Source organism: Porites lutea, chromosome 4 (genome assembly GCF_958299795.1).
Source record: "Porites lutea chromosome 4, jaPorLute2.1, whole genome shotgun sequence".
NCBI lineage: Eukaryota > Metazoa > Cnidaria > Anthozoa > Scleractinia > Poritidae > Porites > Porites lutea.
Genome location: NC_133204.1, coordinates 43442323 through 43464822, shown reverse-complemented (window position 1 = coordinate 43464822; position 22500 = coordinate 43442323). Strand labels below are relative to the sequence as shown.

The following is a 22500-nucleotide window of genomic DNA, read 5'->3' as shown; positions in this document are numbered from 1 at the left end:
AGATTTGAGTGACAAACGCGAGTCGCAAAACAGTGAAAGTCTTCATTGAAGAAGTTCTCATGTGTGGTTAACCCATGAGCAAACGACGTAACAAGTCCCATCAATGCTGGGAGTTGCTGGCCAAAAATGTTGCGTCCGTTTTCACGGGGCTTTAGTCTGGATTGTTTTATGTCTAAAGCCCCATGCAAACGGACGAATCATTGTTGGCCAACAACTCCCAACATTGATGGGAGTTGTTGCATCCGTTTGCACGAAGCTAAATTTTGACCGGTTTCAAACTTTGCTCAACAACATGCAACAAGGTGTGCAAAAGGACGGAACATGTAACAACTCCCAACATTGATGGGAGTTGTTGCATCCGTATGCACGAAGCTAAATTTTGACCGGTTTCAAACTTTGCTCAACAACATGCAACAAGGTGTGCAAAAGGACGGAACATGTAACACCTAACAATATTGGGAGTTGTTGGCCAACAATGTTGCGTTCGTTTGACGGACGCAACAAGTCCCAACATTGCTGGGAGTCGTTGAGGCTATGTCAACAGTATATAGGACAGCTTTTCCTGTCAACATGAAAAGATATCTGGTACAGTTTGAACGGCAACGGTAAAGAACAAAAAGGAAAAAAAAAAAAAGAATTATTTCATAAATACTTCACATAAAAGAACAAACCGTTTAGACATCGAACATCGCACCACAACGGTTAGCTGCAGGAGCGAAGCGTCCATTTACGCAGATACGCCCGTGCGTACAGCTGAAACCTGGAAAAAAATTCCTGATAGCATTTTTGTCATAAATCGGGATGGCTGGTAAATTTTTCGCTTTATATTGGTTTCTTTGTGTTAGTAATTCCTTAAAATCTTTTATATGTATGATCAGGGCGCAGTCCCAACAGGTGTCTTCAATCCCGTAATCCCGAGGGTTATTTCGGACATTCTAACTCGCGCGCATACTTTCAATCCCGAATTTAGTATGCGCCACAGACGAAACGAAACTTCTCGTTAAGTAAGGCTGCGTGAGAGCGCTGAAATCCTTGTTCTGGGCCCCAGCTGTGTACCAGGATTTGAGCACGCGCCATGATTGGCCTGTTAAAAAGCCAGTGTTCAGTTGCTAATCGAGCTGAAGGGTAGCCTGCGAAAACAGCCTGAACAGCCGTTTCTCCTCGCTCCTCGCCGCTGGAGACGTTTCGCGAGGAGGAACGTCTGTGACTCAGTGGCAGAAATTCCATACTGATGACGTCATGGGGTTCCAAAGGCAAATTTGTTCAATTTTATGGACTTTACGTTTCTCCTGGTCGATTTTGGTAATGCGTTGTGTTCCTCTGCGAACGAGCTCCAGCAGAACTCAAATGCTTCTTGTAGAGAAGAATATAACCCACAAATATGGACTGTTTTGTTATAGATTCAATCAGCGCTTAATATGACCGGATTACGGATAGATCTTACATCATCAGTATGGAATTTCTGTTGCTGAGTCACAGACGTTCCTTCTCCCAGAAAATGTCCCCAGCGGCGAGGTGGGAGGAGAAACGGCTGTTTTCGCAGGCGACCTGAAGGGGAATTCGAAGACGCACTTCTGGTACGTCATTGAGTCCTTTGGGGGCCCAGAATAACGATCTCGGCGCTGCTTCACAGGCGTTACTAAGAAGGGTTAGATTACGTCTAATACAACGCAACCTTTGGAATTGTCCAAAGAATGTAGAAGAAATTGCATATACATCCCGAGGAGGACCGAAGCTGGAATATGCAAGTGCGGCTTGGGACCCGTCTTTAAAGAAAGATATCAGTGCTCTAGAAAGGGTTCAACGTAAAGCAGCACGGTTCTGCTCACAGAATTATTATAGATATGCGAGTGTTACGGACATGATTAAAGACTTAGGGTGGGCCACGCTGGAAACGAGAAGATGGCTATCTAGGTTAACACTTACCGTATTTATGCGAATAAGCGCCCAACCTCGAATTAGCGCCCACCTCAAATAAGCGCCCATCCTAAAGGCAGAAAAAGTTCATAAGCGCCCACTCCCTCCTCTTCCCAATCAAAATCAAATAGGCGCTCACCCCACCCCCACCCACTCGAGTGAATAAATTCTAATAAGAGACTTCCCCGAGGACGGAGTTTTCTTCAGAGTATTTTACAGAAACCTTGCTTTGTTACTTTTTCGCGTTTTGTTATTAGCATTTATTGTTTTGTTGCAAAGTAAAGATACTTCACTTGCTGAAAACGGTGAAAATTAAATGAGCGCCCAGCCTCGAATAAGCGCCCACTCTCAAGGTCCAAAACTTTAATGAGCGTCCAGGGTGGTTAATCGAATAAATACGGTATGTATAAACTAACTCATGGTCTTACTGATATAGATAGCCGAAAATATTTAATTCAACACTCCGAGAGTCGGTCGAGGGGAAGCCATCAATTTAAATTTCGCGTGCCATATGCAAATAAAGACGTTTTTAAATTTTCGTTTTTTTCCAAAAACTATAGCGGACTGGAACTACCTCCCAGAGACCATTGTTTCATCAACCTCCTTAGAAACTTTTAAGTATAGGTTATCAGCTTTTCTTAAATAGTAGTTATATATAGTTTATACAGTTTTCTTTCTTTAACTTTCATATCATTATTTTATATATTGATATATCTGTATTTTATTCATTAACCGATTTTATTTGTTTATTTATTTCTTTGTTTTTATTTCGGTTGGTGTGATATCTTGACGATTTTACCGACTCAATATATGTAAATGAAATGTAAATAAGGCAGGCTATATCAGATTCCAGTGTGGTTTTGTTTGTCATACGCTAGAAGACATTTTATCAGTCGATTCTGAGGTTCTTAGTTACTGTATCTTATAACCCAAGCCCGACCGACACGCCTCATAAATCGCAGTGGAAAATGGAGGTTCCCTAATTTACAGTAGTCGGACCTCAAAAACGTCTAATAAAGTAGCAATAAACGCTTTGGAAACAGAAAAATGGGCTCGTCGGTAAGATTTTACAGGCTTTGCAAACAAAGTATACTTTTAAAATTTTACTGAGAAAACAAAAGCGCGTTACAAAGTCACAGGGGTAAAATTTAAGTTTTCAAAAACTACTGTGCATTTAACTTTTTTATGGCCACAATTGTAGCACAGAATTAAACGTCCGTCCATACAGTAATTTACGCGCCGAAAATTGGCCAATAAAAGAAAATTTAAATAGAGTTGTTTCTGAAAAGTGTCCTTATTTCTATTTTGACGAGTTTCTGTTAATAATCTTATGCTCGCATCTCTTCTAAGTATTAATTGTTATGTTTTTCTCTCTCTTTTGACCAGGTCGACACGTTTTATGAGCATGCAGCATTACATCATGAAAAAAAAAAACACCCTTTCAGTTAATTCGTCAACGTGATACAAATTAATGTAATTTATGAGAAGTATAATTACGAATACTGTTACGAATAATAGTGATCCAGGTTTCTGGACAGCCAGCGACCTTCCCATTTTAAAAACTTTCACAACGTATTCGGAGCAGATAAACACCGTGCTATACTTAAATGCATTTTATTTTAAAGGGAGCAAGTTTAGTTTAATTTGCAATCGAAAGTGTGCACTTGATCTTCATTACGCATCATTTAAAAGAGTCTTAAAAGGCGGTCGAGAGTCGTGGATTAAAAAAAATGACTTGTCTTTTGAGATTTTGCTATCTGAAGAGCCTCATTATCAGAAGAACTCCAACATCAATGTTTATGAGTTGTTCAGGTTCCTCTTGTAATGAAATTCACGCTTTCCTGACAAAACACAATCATGTTTCCGTCAGTTTCTGGCCGCTATAATCCCGCCTTAGGGCCCCGTGTGAAATACCTCCATGGAATTCCATGGAATTCCATGGAAATCCATGGAAATCCATGGAAATCTATGGAAATCCATGGAATTCCATGTAAAACCATGGAAATCCATGGAATTCCACGGAACTTCCATGGAGTATCCATGGAGTATCCATGGAGTTCCATGGAATGCCATAGAGTTCCATGGAGTATCCATGGAGTTCCATGGAATGCCATGGAGTTCCATGGAGTATCCATGGAGTTCCATGGAATGCCATGGAGTTCCACGGAGTTCCATGAAGTAGTGATGGAGTTCCATGGAATGCCATGAAATTCCATGGAGTTTCCTTGGAGGTCCATGGAATTCCAGTGAATATTGTAGAGTTCCATGGAATGCCATGGGGTTCCCTGAAGTACCGATGCAGTTTCATGGAATGCCATAGCGTGTCCATGGAGTTCGATAGAATACCATGCAGTTTGTATGAGAAAATCCATAGAAATTCAGAAATCAAGCAACTCATCAACTCGTTAACCACATGTTCAAGTCTGCACTTTTTATTGAATAGAAAAATAGGAAACATTTGGAAGTTTTCTAAAAGCAAAATAGTGCATTTAGTTTAAATTACACAGACAATGCAAAAGTATTGTTCACCGACAGGCGACGCTGAAAGTCCCAGTGTAAGAAATTTTATTGCTAACTATAAAGAGGAATGTTTTGAGTGCTTAATAAAAAAATGATCCTGTTAAAAAAAATAAATATAGAAAATTGTTTTTTAGTAGGGCTGTCTGCCATTTATCTTTTAAAAGCAGTGTTGCATTTAAAATATGAGAAGATCACTGTTATTAACAACATGCAGTTGCTTCATTACATTGACACAGTGCTGCTATTCATACAGGACCCGTACACCGACTTGTATTTGCTATGACATACGTGATGAAGTCTCTACTTGAAATTTATATGAAATTTTCAAGTCTCTTGAAATTTCTGATCAACAAATTTCCATGAAAGTGTAAGTCTCTTCAACCACTGTTCCATTTTTAAGGAAAAAATTTCAGTGGCAAATTTTGAAAAGAAGAAAAATTCGATGTGGCAAGATTGAGAACCGATCCAGGGGCGTAGAATCCACAGTTCCTAACCTAACCACTCTACCACTGAGTTAAGTAACTCTCTACTAGGTGAGTTTGATTTTACTCATATAAAAACAACCGTAACCCTAATTGGAAGCTAACCGTTTCGAGTCAGGGCTTTAATAGCCCTAATCAGTTTAGTCGGAATCCCGTATGAATAGCAAATACAAGACGATGTACGGGTCCCGTACTTAAATAGCCAGTAGAAAATGATCCCACTAGGCACATATTACTCTTCTCGGTATCGAAGTGTTTTTGGTTGAGAACTAAGATTTTCCCTATTACTCGAGTCCAACCTGATTGATGAGATTGCTTTGCATGGAGTATTTCGGCGAACCTACACAAGCAATATTAGAGTTTTTTTGCCGCATCCATGGATAGGCTAGTCTGCTACACAGCCGTTTTTAGCGGGGAGAAGCGTTGCGTGACGACACTAACAACGGCTGTGTATCAGACTATGAATAGGCCTGCTGCCTTTTTTCAAAGGTTCCCTCACCTGGACGAACAATGCAATATTTTTCTCTCACTGCTTTACTCTTCGACAGTGTCGGAATAGTTCAATTAACTCTGAAAGGGACCACAATTTAAAGCCTTTAAAGACAGACATCTCCACGATCGTGCCGTGATTTGACGCCATGTTTGGTGCGTGAACTGGCGTCCAGGCCTCCCCGCTTAGTGACTTACGCGATCACGTGGGGCTCTTGAACCAATAGAAATGCGTAGAAGATCAGTTTTCTTGGTTCGAATCTTTAGGCGGACTTCTGTGCAGTACGACAGAGTTGTGTAAACGGATTGTCTGTACAATGAATGCATCCGAAAAAGATGTTATTTTCAGCGCAAAATATCACTTGTTAGGTTGCTTACATTTGGCTTGTTTCAAATCAACTTCGATTGAACAATGACTCAGCTGGATCGCACATTAAAAGAGGAAGGTAAGCTTAATATGTTGACAACTCGTGTTTGGTTGCTTAACTGAATTCGTCCGCTCGATTGTCTCTGCTAGATTTAGAAGGGTGACTTTTCGGGTGCTGTTTATCGGTTTTAATATGTAGTTTTCATCTTTTTTTGTTTATACAGATATGAATGTGGTCTTTCCTGCAAATTGCCTTTGGAATCCTTCGAAATAGTTACTAATTCTGGCAGAATTAGAAATCGAAGACTGTACTTCGATGGACTGCTCCGATGTATAAGAAGAAATATCATATTTAGAATTTTCATGCCTGCTACGTAAAAACTGTACAAGAGACTGATAAATTATAATTGTGGCTGACGCCGTTTTTTCCAAGGATTAGGTAGGACTTTGCTATAACTAAATACCATGGTTCTGATCGAGGAAATAAGTAGCACTTCGCTTTTTCGTGGCATTAAATAAAGCGATGTTTAAGTCTTACATACTGACGGTTTATGCATTCAAGTATTAGCTTATTTTTTTTCTCTCAATTATGCATCTGTTCGCCTGTTACTTTTCTTAAACACCAGGCCAAGATTCCTTGCTTTATATTAAATCTAAATTTTTCATTTAAGCTACTTCAATATGATTGCTGCGTTCTAAACTGCAATGTGTATAGTCACAAGTAAACATTAATTTGTTTTAGCTACAGTATGTCAAATTTTCCACCAAAAGCATGTTAACTTTTGATTGATATCTTTAAAAAGAGGTTTATGCGGTCCTTTTATTGATCAAATAAATTGCAGTGGACCAAAATCTGTTATGTATTCCATTTGATTCACTGGATATTTTAAATGTGTAATTCCTGTGAATTCCATGAAACTCCCTGGAGATCCATGGAATAATCGATGGAGTAGTTTCTATGGAATTGCATGGAACTTTTCCATGGAATTCCATGGAAAATATCGATGCAGGAATTTCCATGGAAATTGTTGTGCTAATGTTTTCAATGGAATTCCATGGGAAATGTCCTAATCCTCCATGGAAATCTATGGAGAAATTTCCATGGAATTCCATGGAAATTGATGTCCTAATCCTCCATGGAATTCCATGGAGGTTTTTCACACGGGGCCGGTGACACCAATATGGCATCTCAATACAAAGCTCTATGAGCTTTAAATTTGAGTACGGAACATTTCTCAGAGTATCTCATTTACGACATTTCACACAGGTGAGAATTTCATTTCTTAGATTCTAAATTAAACTTTATCCTTGCGATCAGTTTGATCGTTCTCACATCCTTGTATATCAGTCTTATATAAAAGTTCACCCACCGCCAGATTGTTGAGCTGATAATCCAATGCTTCCACAAATAACTAGAAGGATGAATGTACTATCCAAACTGTAGCGGTGTAAGCAAGTCATTTCTGGAGTTAGTTTATGTCCATTTACACAGATTTACAGGCGTCCATCCAACAAAGTCGACAAAAGCTTTTCTCACGAACGCACTGTGTTTATGGAATGTTGCAATAACAGCGAATGATAAAAAATTTTACAGGTCATAACCCCGGATACCGTGTAAAGCGCAGTGGCGCGACCAGTGATAATAATGAAGCGGAAATGGCCGAAGAGCAGCACGTACGCATGCTAAAATAAATACCCCGTTCTTTAAAAGGAAATGCTCTCAGTTGGTCTTGTGTTCCATCTTCCTGATTAACGCGCGCTGGGCCGAGTTTCCATGCTAGTGGGTCGAGGAGGACAGCCAGACTGAAGTACTGGATTCTGATCCATAACATGCGTCACTGATGCGTTGATTTCGTGATCCCTTCAACAAATTAACTGTCAAGTAGCTATTTCTCGATATTTCCGTCTGAGTTTTAAAGCCTGTCTTCAGGATTCATCTTCAAAACCTCTTCAATTTCCATCATCTTGATCTTACAAAATAACATTTGACAAAGGACATTTTAAAACTTTGTCAAATTTTCAGCCTGCGAAATTGAACTGAAATTAATGTCACAATTCTAAGATAAAAAACGTGGTCAGAAAAGAATTGAAGAATTTATCCGAAAAAGCCCAAACCCAAATGTTTGCCCATGAAATTCGAATTACAATTCCTAAGGGTTTTTCCGCTTAACTCAGTTAAATAACAAAAGTTGGTAATATTAGATGAGTCTATTCAGGGCCGGAGCTCCCCGATTATAAGTTGAAGGAGCTACCTACTGTACATGATCGTAAGTTGGTCACATGCATTCAGTCAGCACGTGATATCTTGGTCGAAGAGACCCGATGTCATGGGAGGAGCTGGTCCTTGCATTGGCTCTAGATCTCTTTTTCAGCTTCCTCATTTTCATGTATAACCAAACAGGTGTTGTTACCATGGCAACAAACACGGCTATTGAAACGCCGAGCAAGATCCAGGAGACCTGGTCCATAATCACGGGATCGTCTGATTCACTACCATTGCCTTTTGGCTCAAAAGGGTTATCTAATGGATGAAACAAACACAGCAGAAGGCGGATTGAAAACTAAATACCGTAATATTCCGAAAATAAGCCCCTCCATGTATAAGCCCCTCCAAATATAAGCCCCCCAAAACAGTAACGCAAAAAACCCTCCGTTAAATCGCCCCTCCCAATATAAGTTCCCCGGGGGCTCTTCTTGGAAAATTGCCCTCAAATACAAAGTAAAACAAAGCAAAAACGGTAAATTTACTTCCACCTCTAAGGCTAGCGCTATCGATTTTGAAACGCAAATTTCCCTGGTTAGATAAGCCCCTCCGAATATACGCCCCCCCAAAAACAAGCCCCTCAAAAAGGGCCGTTGAAAAGTATAAGCCCCGGGGCTTATTTTCAGAATTTTACGGTAGCTTGCTGACATTCAGACGACAACTTATACTCTTGACTCTGGATGAAAGTAGAGCGAACAGAAAGTTTGCGTCAACGTCAACGTCAACGTGAACGTACGTCATTGTAAGTTGTAAGCGCTTTTAAAGTCCACATCCAGTTCCTATCCTACTCAAAGCTATACCAGATCTTTTCCTAGGATGGGCTGAGGTATTTAACTTTACACAGCACCCCTCACTCGCTCTCGGTGCCTAAAAAGGGATACCGGTGATTTGTTAGTACGACTAGAGTTGATGTAATGATTCTAAATAATGATTGTTCCTGAAAAGCCCCTTTGGGGAGGAAACAGTAAAGTATGTACAGTGTGTTGCCCAGTATCCGGATACTTCAGTTTAACATTACAATAACTTTTCTTTTTTAGTTGCAAGAAATCTGAAATTTGGCCCAGAGAAAATTTATTTAGTCCTTAATATGACGAAAGACAGTTTGACTTTTTTGCCTTTGTTTTCATCGCGAAATAAATATTTTTGCAGAGCTCCTATTTACCCAGTATCCGGACACAACAATAACAACGTAATTGTACAGAAATTTCGACAGGCAAGCGACTGATAAGCTTCTCTTGCACTTTCAAAGTAGTCTGGCAATCGACTCCAAAATATAACCTAGCATCGTGAAATAAAAGATAACTAATGACTGTGGTATGGTGGGGAACGTGAGCGGCTGTTAAATGGTATAGTTCTTACTTCCTTGTCTAGGAACTTTTTCACTGATTTAAGGAAGGCATCCGTGGACATGCCGAAGCCGCGGTTTGCAAGCTCAATTAGCCGATCTGCAAACGACCTTTTTTTCTTCATTTTCTTAAAAAAAAAAGCTTGGGGAAGGGACCTCATTCCGACGGTCAAAGGTCACTCATTGTTGATTTCTTCATGGTCAGTCCCCACAATAAGCCTGCTTTTCTAGCACTAATTCCTTCTTCTTTCATATCTGTCAATCCCTTTGTGACATTTTTCAGACCGTTGCAACCCCATTCTAGCAGTCACAACTGGGGAAAGTATGAGAATTCCAGGTTCAACTACGACGCTTTTGGTTATAGATCGTTATATGTAGAAAATGCAGTCACGCGAAACAAGCCGTGCACACGAAATCAAGTCGCCTCTGAATAAGTGAAGAAAATTTCCTGACGGGATTGAGTAGAATTACATTTTACGACTATATCACATATCCTAACCTTTAATTATAGTTATAGATATGAAATAAATCTTATCCGGATAATGTACACAGCTAATTCATCGATTCTGTACAGCAAAGAAAAAACTGTCCGGATACTGGGCACATGACATCAATACTTGGTGAATCTTTCTGGCTTCCGTTATTCCAAACAAATCTAATTTCAAGAAGAATTAATAAACTTTCTGAGAACCTGACTTCCTTAAGTATCTTCACTTTAAATATAAACCCGTTTCTTTGAAAATATCACATATTACCTACCCTTTTCTGTGAAGCACTAATTTTACTGCGCAGTAAACAGCGTAAATATTAGCCATGAAATGTTTATTGACCTGAACAGAACGGCGTCTTCTGCGACTGTTTCGCAAGCTTTCAACTCGCCAAAACCTTCATCTTAAAGCTGAAATGTTCAGCCTTCATTCGAAATACAGCCATAAGAAATCTTTGACCATAAATGAAATTCGTTCCAAAAAGCGGAAGAAAAACTTTCTTCGATAGTAAATAGGATCAAAAAGTAGAAGAAAGTGCAGCCTCGAACACAGTCACCCTGAAAAAGTAACATAATGATTCGGTTCATGATGAATTGAATTGATAATATCTTCACTCTGAAAGCCCCAAGACAATTTTGTCACCATGTGAAAGAGGCAAATTGAGAAAATACCTTTTACGCTACAGGTTGATTAGACAGGATGACAAAAAATTACAAAGAGAACTCCTACTTTATGAAAGCGACAGCACATAACCCTGAATTTTATACCCGGACAGCATGCAATACAGAAACATCAGCGAATGCGGTATTTTTATTGTTCAGTGAAGATGGTTACTTTTAGAAAAATAGAAGGACTTCCAAAACTTGGCCTTTAGTAACCTATTTTCCGATTATATAGGGAAGAGAGAAGACTCAAGAAAATAAAAAAGGGTAAAACTTAAAGTAGTGTTTGTGTAGGGAAAACTATACTTGCAATCTTTGGTTGCGTGGTAGTTTCATGGAAACTTCTTTAAAATAAAGCAGTATCAGTCAGAAACAAGCCTCTACCGCTATAAATTTACCGGTTATTATACCTTGTTTTCTATGTAATTTTAATTTAGGTATTTAGCGTCCTGGTTACCAATTGAACACTGAATCCTACACTCATCTCTTTCGTTCCGGGATACGAGGAGTAAACCCTAGAAACGAAATTGTAGAGTGTCCTTTCAGTATTCACCATTCTCACATAGACCATAATGCACCTTGTTTATTCCCTCCACGCCCCCCCGCACCCCCCCCCCCCCCCCTCCAAAAAAAAAATAAACAAATAAAATTGCATAACCATTGTTTCCAATTGCTCCGGGGTATTACAATCGTCAGAGGAGAAATCAAAGACAAAAAGTGCCACGTTTTAAGAGCGTTTTCACATGACGTCACGTCCGTCATATTGATATCCCAAAACCTAACGGCGGCCATGTTGGTGTTCCAAACCGATCCTGCGGGAGTTGTACCTTTTACTTATGTTTATGTTTGTTTGTCCCAATAAATTTGCATGGCAAGCTGGCTACATGAGTAAAATGGCAATTTTCTAAAATCGACTGCCGACTGCTGCTAGAAATGAGCCCACCCTTCCCAGATCTGGCCACGAGAGAGTGGCGGCAGAAATCAAGCCCATCATGAGGCAATTCATCTTTGAACAGTCGGGTCTGGAGAAGGTGGAGAATGATCTAGTGGGAATAAGGAAAAAATAACAACGAGAGGTGCTGGGAGGAGTCTGGTGTCCTTTTTCCTCCGGTGAGGCATTGCGACCCTCCAGCATCACTGCAGGCTAAAACAATGGATCTGTTTTACTGAGTTTAATATTTCTGCAAGTTTATAAGTCAAGCGTCTAAAAATGGTCTAAAGTTGGTAATATTAGTCTATGAAGGAGCTTCGATTCCCGATTGTAAATTGAAGGAGTTGCATACTGTACATGATCGTAAGTTTTTCACTTCCATACAAAATAGCCGGGGATTTTAAAACGAGCGTCCTTAAAGTTTAGTTGAAGTTTGGCACCACCACGTACTCATTCTGCATGTCATATCTTGCTCGAAGAGACGCGATGTCATGGCGGGAACCCCTCGCATTGGCTCTAGAACTCATTTTCAGCTTCCACATTTTCCTGCATAACCAAGCAAATGCTGTTACCATGGCTACAAACACGGCTATTGAAACGCCAAGCAAGATCCAGGAGACCTTGTCCAAAATTACGGGATCGCCTGATTTTCTAGCAGTGTCTTTTGAGTCAAGAGGAATATCTAATGGATAAAACAAACACAGCACATGGGTTAGAAAAAGTAGCTAAAAGGGGCAAGGGCTGCAACTTGCAAAAACTCCGCATTTTTTTTCCTATTTTGGTTTGTTCGGTGTTGTTTTTTTATTTTTATAAGAAAATCGCAATCCGGTGGTCCCGGGTTCGAGTCCCGCTCTGGCCATTTGCTGGATTTGTTCTCGGTCGCGCCGAGCTAATAGACTTATATTTACAGCCGCAAAAAATCTAATCAAATTTAGACCACAGTCATAGGCCATAAATTTACAGGTAATGATTCCTAGGTAGGTCTTTTGTTTAAGGGGAAGACCTAAATCGACTTATTCTGTCTCGCAATTCATAGTTTTATAGGTTAAAAAAAGCTTGAACCACGCCAAAATTCGTCACACTAGGGAGTTAAATTTCAATTTTCATTTTTCACCCATTTTCAAAAGGGGTCACCCTCCGGACTTTGTTGCGTTATTTCAGTAAATGGGATGTTCGCCACTCAACGGTAGCTCCCAATGTAAATGCCAAATTGAAGTGTTCAGGTATGGGTCCAATATTCTCGCTCTTAAAATCTTCCCGTCTTTAAGCCAGGTGTATTTAAGAGGTGCTGCCTCCGATATATGCGTCACACTTTAACATGACTGAGTGACTTACTGGCCATTCTGTAAGTGTTCCTGCTAAGGTATCTGGGTAGTAAACACGGAAGATTTTTATGAATACTAAATGTGCGTAACTCAGAAAACCTATGCCGGAATTCATTTGTAGGAATGGTCATTCATTTCTGGGAGGGAGGTGGGGGCGACAAAAAGTCTAAAACGAGGGCCCAAATATGTTGGCCTTCCTTCTAATTTAGGTCCCCCAAAACTCTTAGCCCTTCTAAGAAACGCCAGATTGATATTGTATGTAACAGTAACCTTTTCTTGTAATCAATTTAATTTCAGTTGACTAAGTAAGAAGATGACAATAACAGACTCTACGATCTGACTCTCTCACTCACATACAGTAGTGCAAAAAAAAAAAAAAATCAAAGTGGGTAATCATTGTAGATAATCTTCCAAATAAAGAAGCCCTTTATTCATAGGAGCGAGACAGGATCGACTAAATTTCTAGATAAGTTTCTTTCTGTTTTTGTTGTTGTTGTTGTTTTAAATTGTAATAATTCTTTCCCTCCCCTCCCATCTTCTAAGTGAAAGGTTACTCGTGATGATCATCATCAACCACGAGCTCCTTCATCATTATCATTATCATCTTCGTAGATCTTATGATAGTGTACAAACAAAATGTAAATATCTTACAAATGCTCCCATTCTACCACTTAGGAATTACCAATAGAGGATATTACATGGCCGCACGGAGATACGAATTTTCTCTTCGAGTGTTGAAAAATATTTCACGAGTGAGCGCTGCGAACGAGTGAAATATTTTTTCAACACGAGAAGAGAAATTTCGTATCTCCAAGCGGCCATCCAATAAAATACCAGACCATTTCACTTTAATAGTTATTTGGTTTCAAAGGCGTGATTCATTATGTAGCCATAGCAAAGGTGATATTTTCACATGTGAAGATATCAAGTTTTCGCGCGAAAGCTCACATGGTATTTCATTGGTGTTTATACAATAAAAAGATTTACTTTATACCTGTAAGTACGAGATATTTCATACCTGCAAATACTGGTGGTATAATAATAGATCTGTGTGTGACTGTAAGGTTGGTCTGACGTGACTCATAGCCGATACGGTTTTCGGCTTGACACCCATAAAGTCCGGACTGATCGATCGTCACATTTTGCAACGTCAGAGTAAATTTCACATGCGCCAACTTCTCATCTCCCCCGTTATACGCTGGTTGTTCGTACAGTCGTGGATCAATTAAAACGCCCAAGTTCTCGTCATTCGGGATGGTGTTCGTGTCGCTGTGATACCAGTGGTACTTCGTGTTTGGGTCCTTGGTCACTATTGTGCAGAAGATCTCCACGTTTTGACCGACATAGATGGGAGACTTCTGTTCCCATATTATCAATATGTTGGGCTGGCTGCGAATTAAGTCTGAAAGGAGAAAAAAATGAAAAAGTAGAAAGTCAAGGTAAAAGGAAGTAAGGTAGCAATTAGTCACCAGTAAGAACAGAGATAAGTAACCTTCTCCTTGACTAAGAGGTAAATGCCCACAGAAGACAAAACTCTTACCCAGCAGTATTTTTATTTCCAATTTAAGACAACAAAAGAGTCTGAAATCTTTTGAAGACGAAAGTTACAACTAGGTTACGAGTTGAGGAGGCCACACAACATCGACGACTTTGAGGATGCGCGGGTTGGTTGGCGAATAACCAGTTATAACGTAGATGAAGGGAAAGGTGAGGTGGAAAGGCAAGCTAGTGTGCTAAGGCGTTACAAGAACGAGATCCCGTTGCAGAGCACCGCTATCGTATCAGCTATAGCAACGTACAAAACAGGGAACTGTATTACTGCGCTTTTCACAAACATGCGAACTCACAATTGCGTTTTCCTCTGCCGTCAATCATGATTACGATCACGAGCAATTAACCTTGAAACACAAAAACACACAAACACCGACCTAGAGGAGGAGAAACCTCTCATGAAAATAGTCACTTGTAGCAACTGACATTTGGTAGGATTATCCTTTATGGGGATAATGGCGAAACAGCCAACATATATACCTAACCGGCCATGTAATGTTCTGTTTATTTTATAGATACTGATGAAATTCCTACATAAAACACATCTTTATTTTATATTCATTTTCGAAACAGCAAAATGGTGCAATTAAAGTGGTCACCTATCGCAAAATGCCGGCCACAAAAATGTTATGAAACTCGGATATAAAGTTATAAAGGAGAAATAAAGACAATAATACTTAGATATATTTTTTTTGAGCGGGAAGCTCTCTTGTAATTGGCTTATCATGTTAGTAACCATGGCGATACCAATATCCTCACACTTGAAAGATAAAAAAAGTATCTTCACTGCGCGCTATGAAGATATGATTTTTCAGTAAAAGGAAAAATCCTGGTATTTCATCAGTATCTATATAATAAAGACCTTTTATTATGCTGAGGACTGTTATTTTGTAATTTTGCTGCATAGTTCATTTTTCAAATATCTACGTTTTCATATTTTTGTGCATTTAACTTCGGTTTTTCAGGCCACGGTTGTTCAAACAGTGAATAGCGCTATCCACCGGGCGGATAAATCACTATCCAGCGGATAAGGATTATGGAAACCAATTGCGTTATCCACTAGTTAGATTTTTATACAGTGGATAGCCATTTCGCCTTTTGAACATCTGGGGCCAGGACGCCCGTTGATATCAGCCGTCCTGAAGGGGCAAATACTGTATACATATAGGTAAAAAAACCAACTCAAGGGAAAAGACGGTCGAAAGGGGAGAGGAGGTCACTCCAACAACAAATGCAAAGATCTATAGACCTTAAGAGACTTATAGACCGAAGGCAACGAGAACGTCGCTTAAAAAGTGAATTTTTGCGTTCTTTCAGTCTTATCTTGATTATTCCTTGCCGCTTACTTTGTCAAATGTAGGCGAACCCTCCTGAAGTTGAATTCCAAGGGACTATATCTAAGTTCAGAAAGAGAAATAAAATTTCTTCGTTTCTTGTTTACGTTCTCCATAAAACGCGAAATTAGGCATTGTCACGTCGTAGTCGTGCAAAAACGGCAAAGAAATGTGGAAAAAACTGTCATGCAAGTGCAAAGTTATCAGTTGTTTTGCTTATTAAACCTTTTTTTTCTCACGTTCTTGTTGCAGTTGAGTCGCTGGATCTTAAAGTCTCTATTAACTTGCATATAAGTACCAGCCTAGGAGCTGTCCAAAACGAAGTTGAATGCTGGAAAACCCTTGAAGCCGCCTGTATAACAGCCAACTGACGATAATGAGAAAGGTTATAAGTATAGCACACACAAAACACTAACCTTGGACTGTAAGATTGTAAGTCAAAGTCAAAAACCCTAACTCGTTAGACACATTACACATGTATGATCCGCTGTCCGCAATGTCCAACCCATTGAATTCTAGTTGGTAGTCGTGAGGACCCGGTTTCTGACCGTCATGAAACCTTTCGTATATCTTGCCGTCTTTGTACCACGTGACAATCGGTGTAGGCTTACCAATAGCCTCACACGTTAATTCAAACTTATCTCCTGCACGTAATTCTTTTTTGGTCTTCCTTATTAAATCCGGAAATACGAATTTTGGTTTTTCTGAAAAGGCAGATAATATTGTTAGTGAACTAGTGGGGGAAATTTTTCAATTCTGCAACAAAGAATATATTATCTCTTTTAGTCCTAGAACAAGCCGTAGCGAAATAGTTTGTCACTCTTTCGATTAAATCTGGGAACATAATCATTTGCTATTACCATTCAAATAATAAAATGAATGGTTTCACTGAAAAGGCAGGTAACGGTTGGTGAGAAAGTGAAGGAACATTTTCAATCCTACAGAGAAGAGGACATGACGAACGCTCACTGGCTGACAACTCGCATTAAGACAAGGTTGAGTGCCACTGCACAAACTAACATAAAACATAGAAAATGCTTTTTTCACTTTACAAACTTGTCTCGTGGTGAATTTTGTAAATTTGAGGATGTTAGACTGAAAAAGCTTCTTAGCTAATTTTAATAAACAATTGGTAACCCCCTCTGAAACTCTTGAATTGCGTTCTAGTAAATTGAACCATTCAAACCATTCAAATAATAAAATGAATGGTTTCACTGAAAAGGCAGGTAACGGTTGGTGAGAAAGTGAAGGAACATTTTCAATCCTACAGAGAAGAGGACATGACGAACGCTCACTGGCTGACAACTCGCATTAAGACAAGGTTGAGTGCCACTGCACAAATTAACATAAAACATGGAAAATGCTTTTTTCACTTTACAAACTTGTCTCGTGGTGCATTTTGTAAATTTGAGGATGTTAGACTGAAAAAGCTTCTTAGCTAATTTTAATAAACAATTGGTAACCCCCTCTGAAACTCTTGAATTGCGTTCTGGTAAATTGAATGTTATACTGGAAGAGAGGAGAGGATCAACTTTGTTGGAATGATTAAAAGTCTGGGTTTTTTTAGTAACCAAACGTTGCGCTGGGTTAGTAGCGAAGTCGGTAAAAAGCACAATTTCTTGATAAAACCAACTGTACAGACCCTTTTCATAATGGCGGTCTTGATTAAATCTTTTATATGTATGATAACTAGCCTTTTTGACCTCGTTAGCATGTGCAAAATGCAAAACAATCCTTAGTTTCAAACGAGGTCAGGAAGGCTAATTATCATTAATATAAAAGAATACATTAATTGAAAGAGGTCTATGTTGAAATATGAAACCTCATATCGTCCATGGCAGCAGGAACAGGATAGTACCAAACTACGTGCCACTAGTAGGGTTGAAAAAGATTATCATACCTCCTGTGATGTTAGTACGTGACTGGACAGTTGGATCTGTCACAAAGAAAAGAAATCTTTCATTATTAGTCTTAACCTGTGCAACAGACGAAACGAAACTTCTCGTTAAGTCTTAAGGCTGCGTAAGAGCCCAGAAATCCTTGTTCTGGGTCCCAGCTGTGTTCCAGGATTTGAGTACCTACCATGATTGGCCTGTTAAAAAGCCAGTGTTCAGTTGCTAATCGAGCTAAAGGGTAGTCTGCGAAAACAGGCGTTTCTCCTCGCTCCTCGTCGGTAGGTACGTTTCACGAGGAGGAGCGTCTGCTACTCAGCGACAGAACTTCCATACTGATGGCGTAAATCAATGATTACATAATAAATCCGGTAGTCATGGGGTTCCAAATTCAAATTTGTTCAATTTTAAGGACTTTACGTCTTGGTAATGCGTTGTGTTCATCTGCGAACGAGCTCCAGTAAAACCCAAATGCTTCTTCTAAAGAAGAATATATCCCACAATTCAATCAGCGCTTATCACAAGATTCCGGACAGATTTTACATCACCAGTATGGAATTTCTGTCACTGAGTCGCAGACGTTCCTCCTCGCGAAACGTCCCCAACGGCGAGGAGCGAGGAGAAACGGCAGTTTTCGCAGGCGAGCTGGAGGGAAATTCGAAGACGCACTTCCGGTACGTTACTGAATCCGTTGGGGGCTCAGAATAACGATCTCAGCGCTGCCTCACAGGCGTTACTAAGAAGGGTTAAATTTTGTCTGCGTGGCAGGCTATATCAGACTCCGATGTGGTTTTTGTTTGTCATATACGTTAAGAGACATTTTATCAGTCGATTCTGAAGTTCTTAGTTACTGTATCTTATAACCCAAGCGCGACGTACACGCCCCATAAATCGCGGTGGGAAATGGATGTTCCTTAATTTACAGTAGTCGGACCTCAAAAACGTCTAATAAAGTAGCAATAAACGCTTTTGAAACAAGACGCTATGGAAGCGTGCACTTCGGCGTCGTGGTGTGGAATTAATTGTGAATGCGGGGGAATAGTAAGAAATGATATTTTTCCTTATACCCTTCCGTACAAATACCCTTACTTTTCTCCTTTGAGTAAGACACGTCTTAACCTCTTCACCGGAAGTCTGCTAAGTGCATGACCGCGTTTCGATTATAATTTCTGTCATAAATTGCGCAAGACGAGATCTCAGTTTCCTCTACAACAACACTTTCTTTATTTACAGTTAACTCCACACCTTCCCCAGCCACCTAACTAACATCAGTACACTCCCTTACAAAACTTGCTGAAAATGCACAAACTCCACAACATCGCAACATAAGCTTTATGAAAAGCAATAACACGCGATACAAGAACGAGTATAAAAACACCTACTCTTCCAAACAAAGCTAAAAGAAGAAAACTGATAATGATGCTTATCAGAACGGTTGCGAAACTACGATAACTACGTTTTGCTTCTCCTTGTTGACAATCTATCGCTTTCCGAATCACTTCGTCTACGCGTAACGCAAACGACCGTACCTTTTCCTCGATCTTCCTCTTTCGAATCACTCTTGCTGCAATAATCTCCGGTAATCGAGATCTTTTCACTTTCATTTCTGTCCCCAAAGTGTTTTCCATGAAGGCATGTAACTTGTGTTATCTTGACTTTCTTAAAACTGATTTTGAGATATCTCGAACAACTTCTGCCTCACTTCGGAAGCAAACTACAAGTTTAAAACGGCATTCTTCAGCGTCGTAAATCCTTTGTTAGGCTGATTTAGCAACAGAACGGGAACGTCATTTGACGACGGGAAAGCGCGCGGTAAGGACTAAACTCGACTTCCCGTGCCCAATTTTCCTCTGTGCCATTGGACAAGCCAGTTGTCTGATTTGTGCGCGCCGTCGTCAACTGACGTTTCCGTTCTGTTGCTAAATCAGCCTAATACTTTGCCCTCCTCCTCAAATATTTATTGAAGCCGAAAGAACTAGAAGTGATCTCGCAATATCTCCAACTCATTTCGGTGTCACTACGTCGAATACCCAAAACAAGCCGACAAGTAATAAACTTGCGTGCCGAATCCTTTCCCATACCTCGTGCATAACTTATGGCTATTTTTTTTTCTCTCTCTCAAGAGTATATCAAAGATTCGCAAATTTCTCACCCAGGAATCTGCTCAAAGAGTCTCATCCATGCTCTTATTAGTTCTAAGCTTGACTACTGTAACTCACTTCTATATGGTGTTCCAAAATACTTAGTTTGTAGACTACAGCGTGTTCAGAATACGGCAGCTCGCATTGTCACGTTAACAGGGAAGTATGATTCGATTACCCCAATAATGTTTAAGCTACACTGGCTCCCCGTACATTCACGTATTATTTTTAAGCTCCTGTTATTAGTCTATGAAGTACTCAATGGCAAAGCACCGTCTTACATTTCTAGTCTCTTGAGCCATCGTAAGTACTCTCAGTCTTTACGCTCCAGTGGGCAAGAACTGCTCACTGTGCCACTGGTTAAACTAAAGACTTATGGAGATCGGGCGTTCAGCATTGCTGCGCCAAGGCAATGAAATAACTTGCCTTTTAGCATTCGTAAATCTCCATCAATCGCTATTTTTAAAAGACATTTGAAGACTTACCTTTTTAAAGAAGACTATTGTTTTTAACTTTTATTTTTAATACACGTTTTTTTTTTTTTAATTTCTTTCATTATCTGTAATTTTATCTTAGTATTTTTAGACCTTAGATTTTTAACTTTCATTTCTTGTATAATGTATATATATTTAAAAGGCTTTGTAACTAATTTATCTCGGTATTTTATTATATTTTTTAGCTTTTAGGTTCTACGTTAACCTGATCATTGTAAAGCGCTATGAAAGAGTAGCTGAATAGCGCTATATAAATTATTATTATTATTATTTTCACGTCTCAAGTTACCTTGCCTCGCAGTGGCGCAATCGGCTAATCACCTAAATTTAGAGTCTCATCTGATATGACGGGTGACACGTAAGCCAGTTCAAACCCTGGGCAAGCCAAAATAATATTTCTTTCTTCCACGAATAAATAAATTAAATAATAAATCAGTCAACTCGAAATGATCTCGAGGTATCCCGAAGTAATTCGGCTCTCACTTCGTCAGATAGCTGATTCAGATCGATGCCGACGGACCTTGCGTGCCCAATCTTGTCCCCAAAAAAAGCAACTTTGGGACATTCCTAAGCGTTGCGAAGCCTAAACTTCGCGCTCCGCCGAAGTAACAAGAAATAGGCCCGTAGGTAGGATTTTACGGGCCTTGAAAATCAAGTATGATTTTAAAATTTTACTGAGAAAACAAAAGTGCGTTACAAAGTTACAAGGGTTAAACTTAAAGTTTAAAAACTACTGTACAAATAAATTTTTTATAGCCACAGTTGAAGCACAGAATTAAACTTCCCTCCACGATACAGTAATTTACGGGCCGAAAATTGACCAATAAAGGAAAATTTAAACCGAGTTGTTTCTGAAAAGTGTCCTTGTTTCTATTTTGACAAGTTCCTGTAAACAATCTTATACTCGCATCACTTCCAAGTATTGATTGTTATGTTTTTCTCTCTCTTTTGACCAGGTCGACACGTTTTATGAGCATACAGCATTACATCATGAAAAGAAAAAAACACCTTTTCACTTAATTTCTCAACGAGATACAAAATTTATGTATCAGAAGTATTATTACGAATACTGTTACGAATAATAGTGATCCAGGATTCTGGACAGCCAGCGAAGTTCCCATTTTAAAAACTTTCATAAAGTATTCGGAGCAGATAAACGCCGTCCTATACTTTAATAAATTCTAGTTTGAAAGGGTTTAAGTTTAGTTTAATTTGTAATCGAAAGGGTACAATTGATCTTCATTACGCAGCATTTAAAAGAATCTTAAAAGGCGGTCGAGAGTCGTGGGTTCAAAAAGTGACTTGTCTTTTTTTGAGATTTTGCAATCTGAAGAGCGTTTTCATCATAGGAACTCTAACATCAATGTTTTATGAGTTCCTCAGGTTCTTTTTGGAATGAAATTCACGCTTTCCTGGCAGATGTTTCAGTCAGTTTTTGGCCGCCATATGGGTAACCTTCATAGGTGACAACAATGTGGCGTCTCAATACAAAGCTTTATCAGCTTTATAAATTTTAGTACAGAACATTTCTCCGAGTATCTCACATGTGAAATTTCACACAGATGAGAATATTGACGAGGCTGTTTGCATATTTATCTTCTTTCATTTCTCGAATCTAATTAACTTAAACTTTATCCGTTCGCTCAGTTTTACGGTTCTCACACACGTATACTAATATCTTATAAAGTTCACCTACCGCCAGATTGTTGAGCTGATAATCCAATGCTTCCACAAATAACTAGAAGGATGAATGTACTATCCAAACTGTGGCGGTGTAAGCACGTCATTTCTGGAGTTGCATGGTTTATGTCCATTTACACAGATTTTCTCACGAACGCACTGCGTTTATTTTATGGATTGTGCTGCAATAACAGCGGATGATGAATAATATTATTTACAGGTCATAATCGCGGATACCGTGATAAAGCACAGTATAGCATAAAGGAACATTTTTAAAGAGTATTTATAAACAGCGACCACTAATTCAGTTATAGCGAAGCGAAGGACCTTACATTTACCCATAGTCCTGATCCCATCACAAGGACGCTTAATTCTTTGGTAGGTTGACTTTTCATGGGCTTGATATATGCCTGCTGAAAGTTCGCAAGCTCAGTGAGGATAATTCCCCTAATTTGTACCGAGAAAACAAAGCCCGAACGTTGGTAGGATCACGGAAGATTCGACATTTTTAGTAGCACGATTTGGAGATCAAATTAGGGCGTTCGAATGACTCAGTATTCTGGCATTTTGGATTCTTTTGAATAGTCTATATCATGTTCAGGAAAATTCTGTTTTCCTG

The 22500-nt window shown here is 39.4% G+C and overlaps 2 protein-coding genes across 4 annotated transcripts in view; both read right to left on the bottom strand.

Annotated features, from left to right (window-relative positions):
- Nucleotides 1-7425, bottom strand: part of LOC140933711 (fibroblast growth factor receptor-like 1) — an 11313-nt gene extending 3888 nt beyond the window's left edge. Inside the window, exon 1 of the mRNA XM_073383323.1 lies at nt 7146-7425. Coding sequence (XP_073239424.1) covers nt 7146-7236 — 91 coding nt within the window. The 5' untranslated portion in view covers nt 7237-7425. The remainder of the gene's footprint in view (nt 1-7145) is intronic.
- Nucleotides 1-22148, bottom strand: part of LOC140933709 (fibroblast growth factor receptor 3-like) — a 40190-nt gene extending 18042 nt beyond the window's left edge. For 2 of the 3 annotated variants that reach the window (XM_073383321.1, XM_073383320.1), the window contains exons 1-4: nt 21898-22107; nt 17575-17610; nt 16091-16378; nt 13808-14191 (exon numbers count right to left, since the gene is read on the bottom strand). In XM_073383321.1, the coding sequence (XP_073239422.1) occupies nt 13808-14191; nt 16091-16378; nt 17575-17610; nt 21898-22015 (826 nt within the window). In that variant the 5' untranslated portion in view covers nt 22016-22107. Of the gene's footprint in view, nt 1-11191; nt 12147-13807; nt 14192-16090; nt 16379-17574; nt 17611-21897 lie in introns of those variants that run through there. The other variant, XM_073383322.1, reaches the window with a different exon arrangement.
- Nucleotides 22149-22500: the final 352 nt, after the last annotated feature.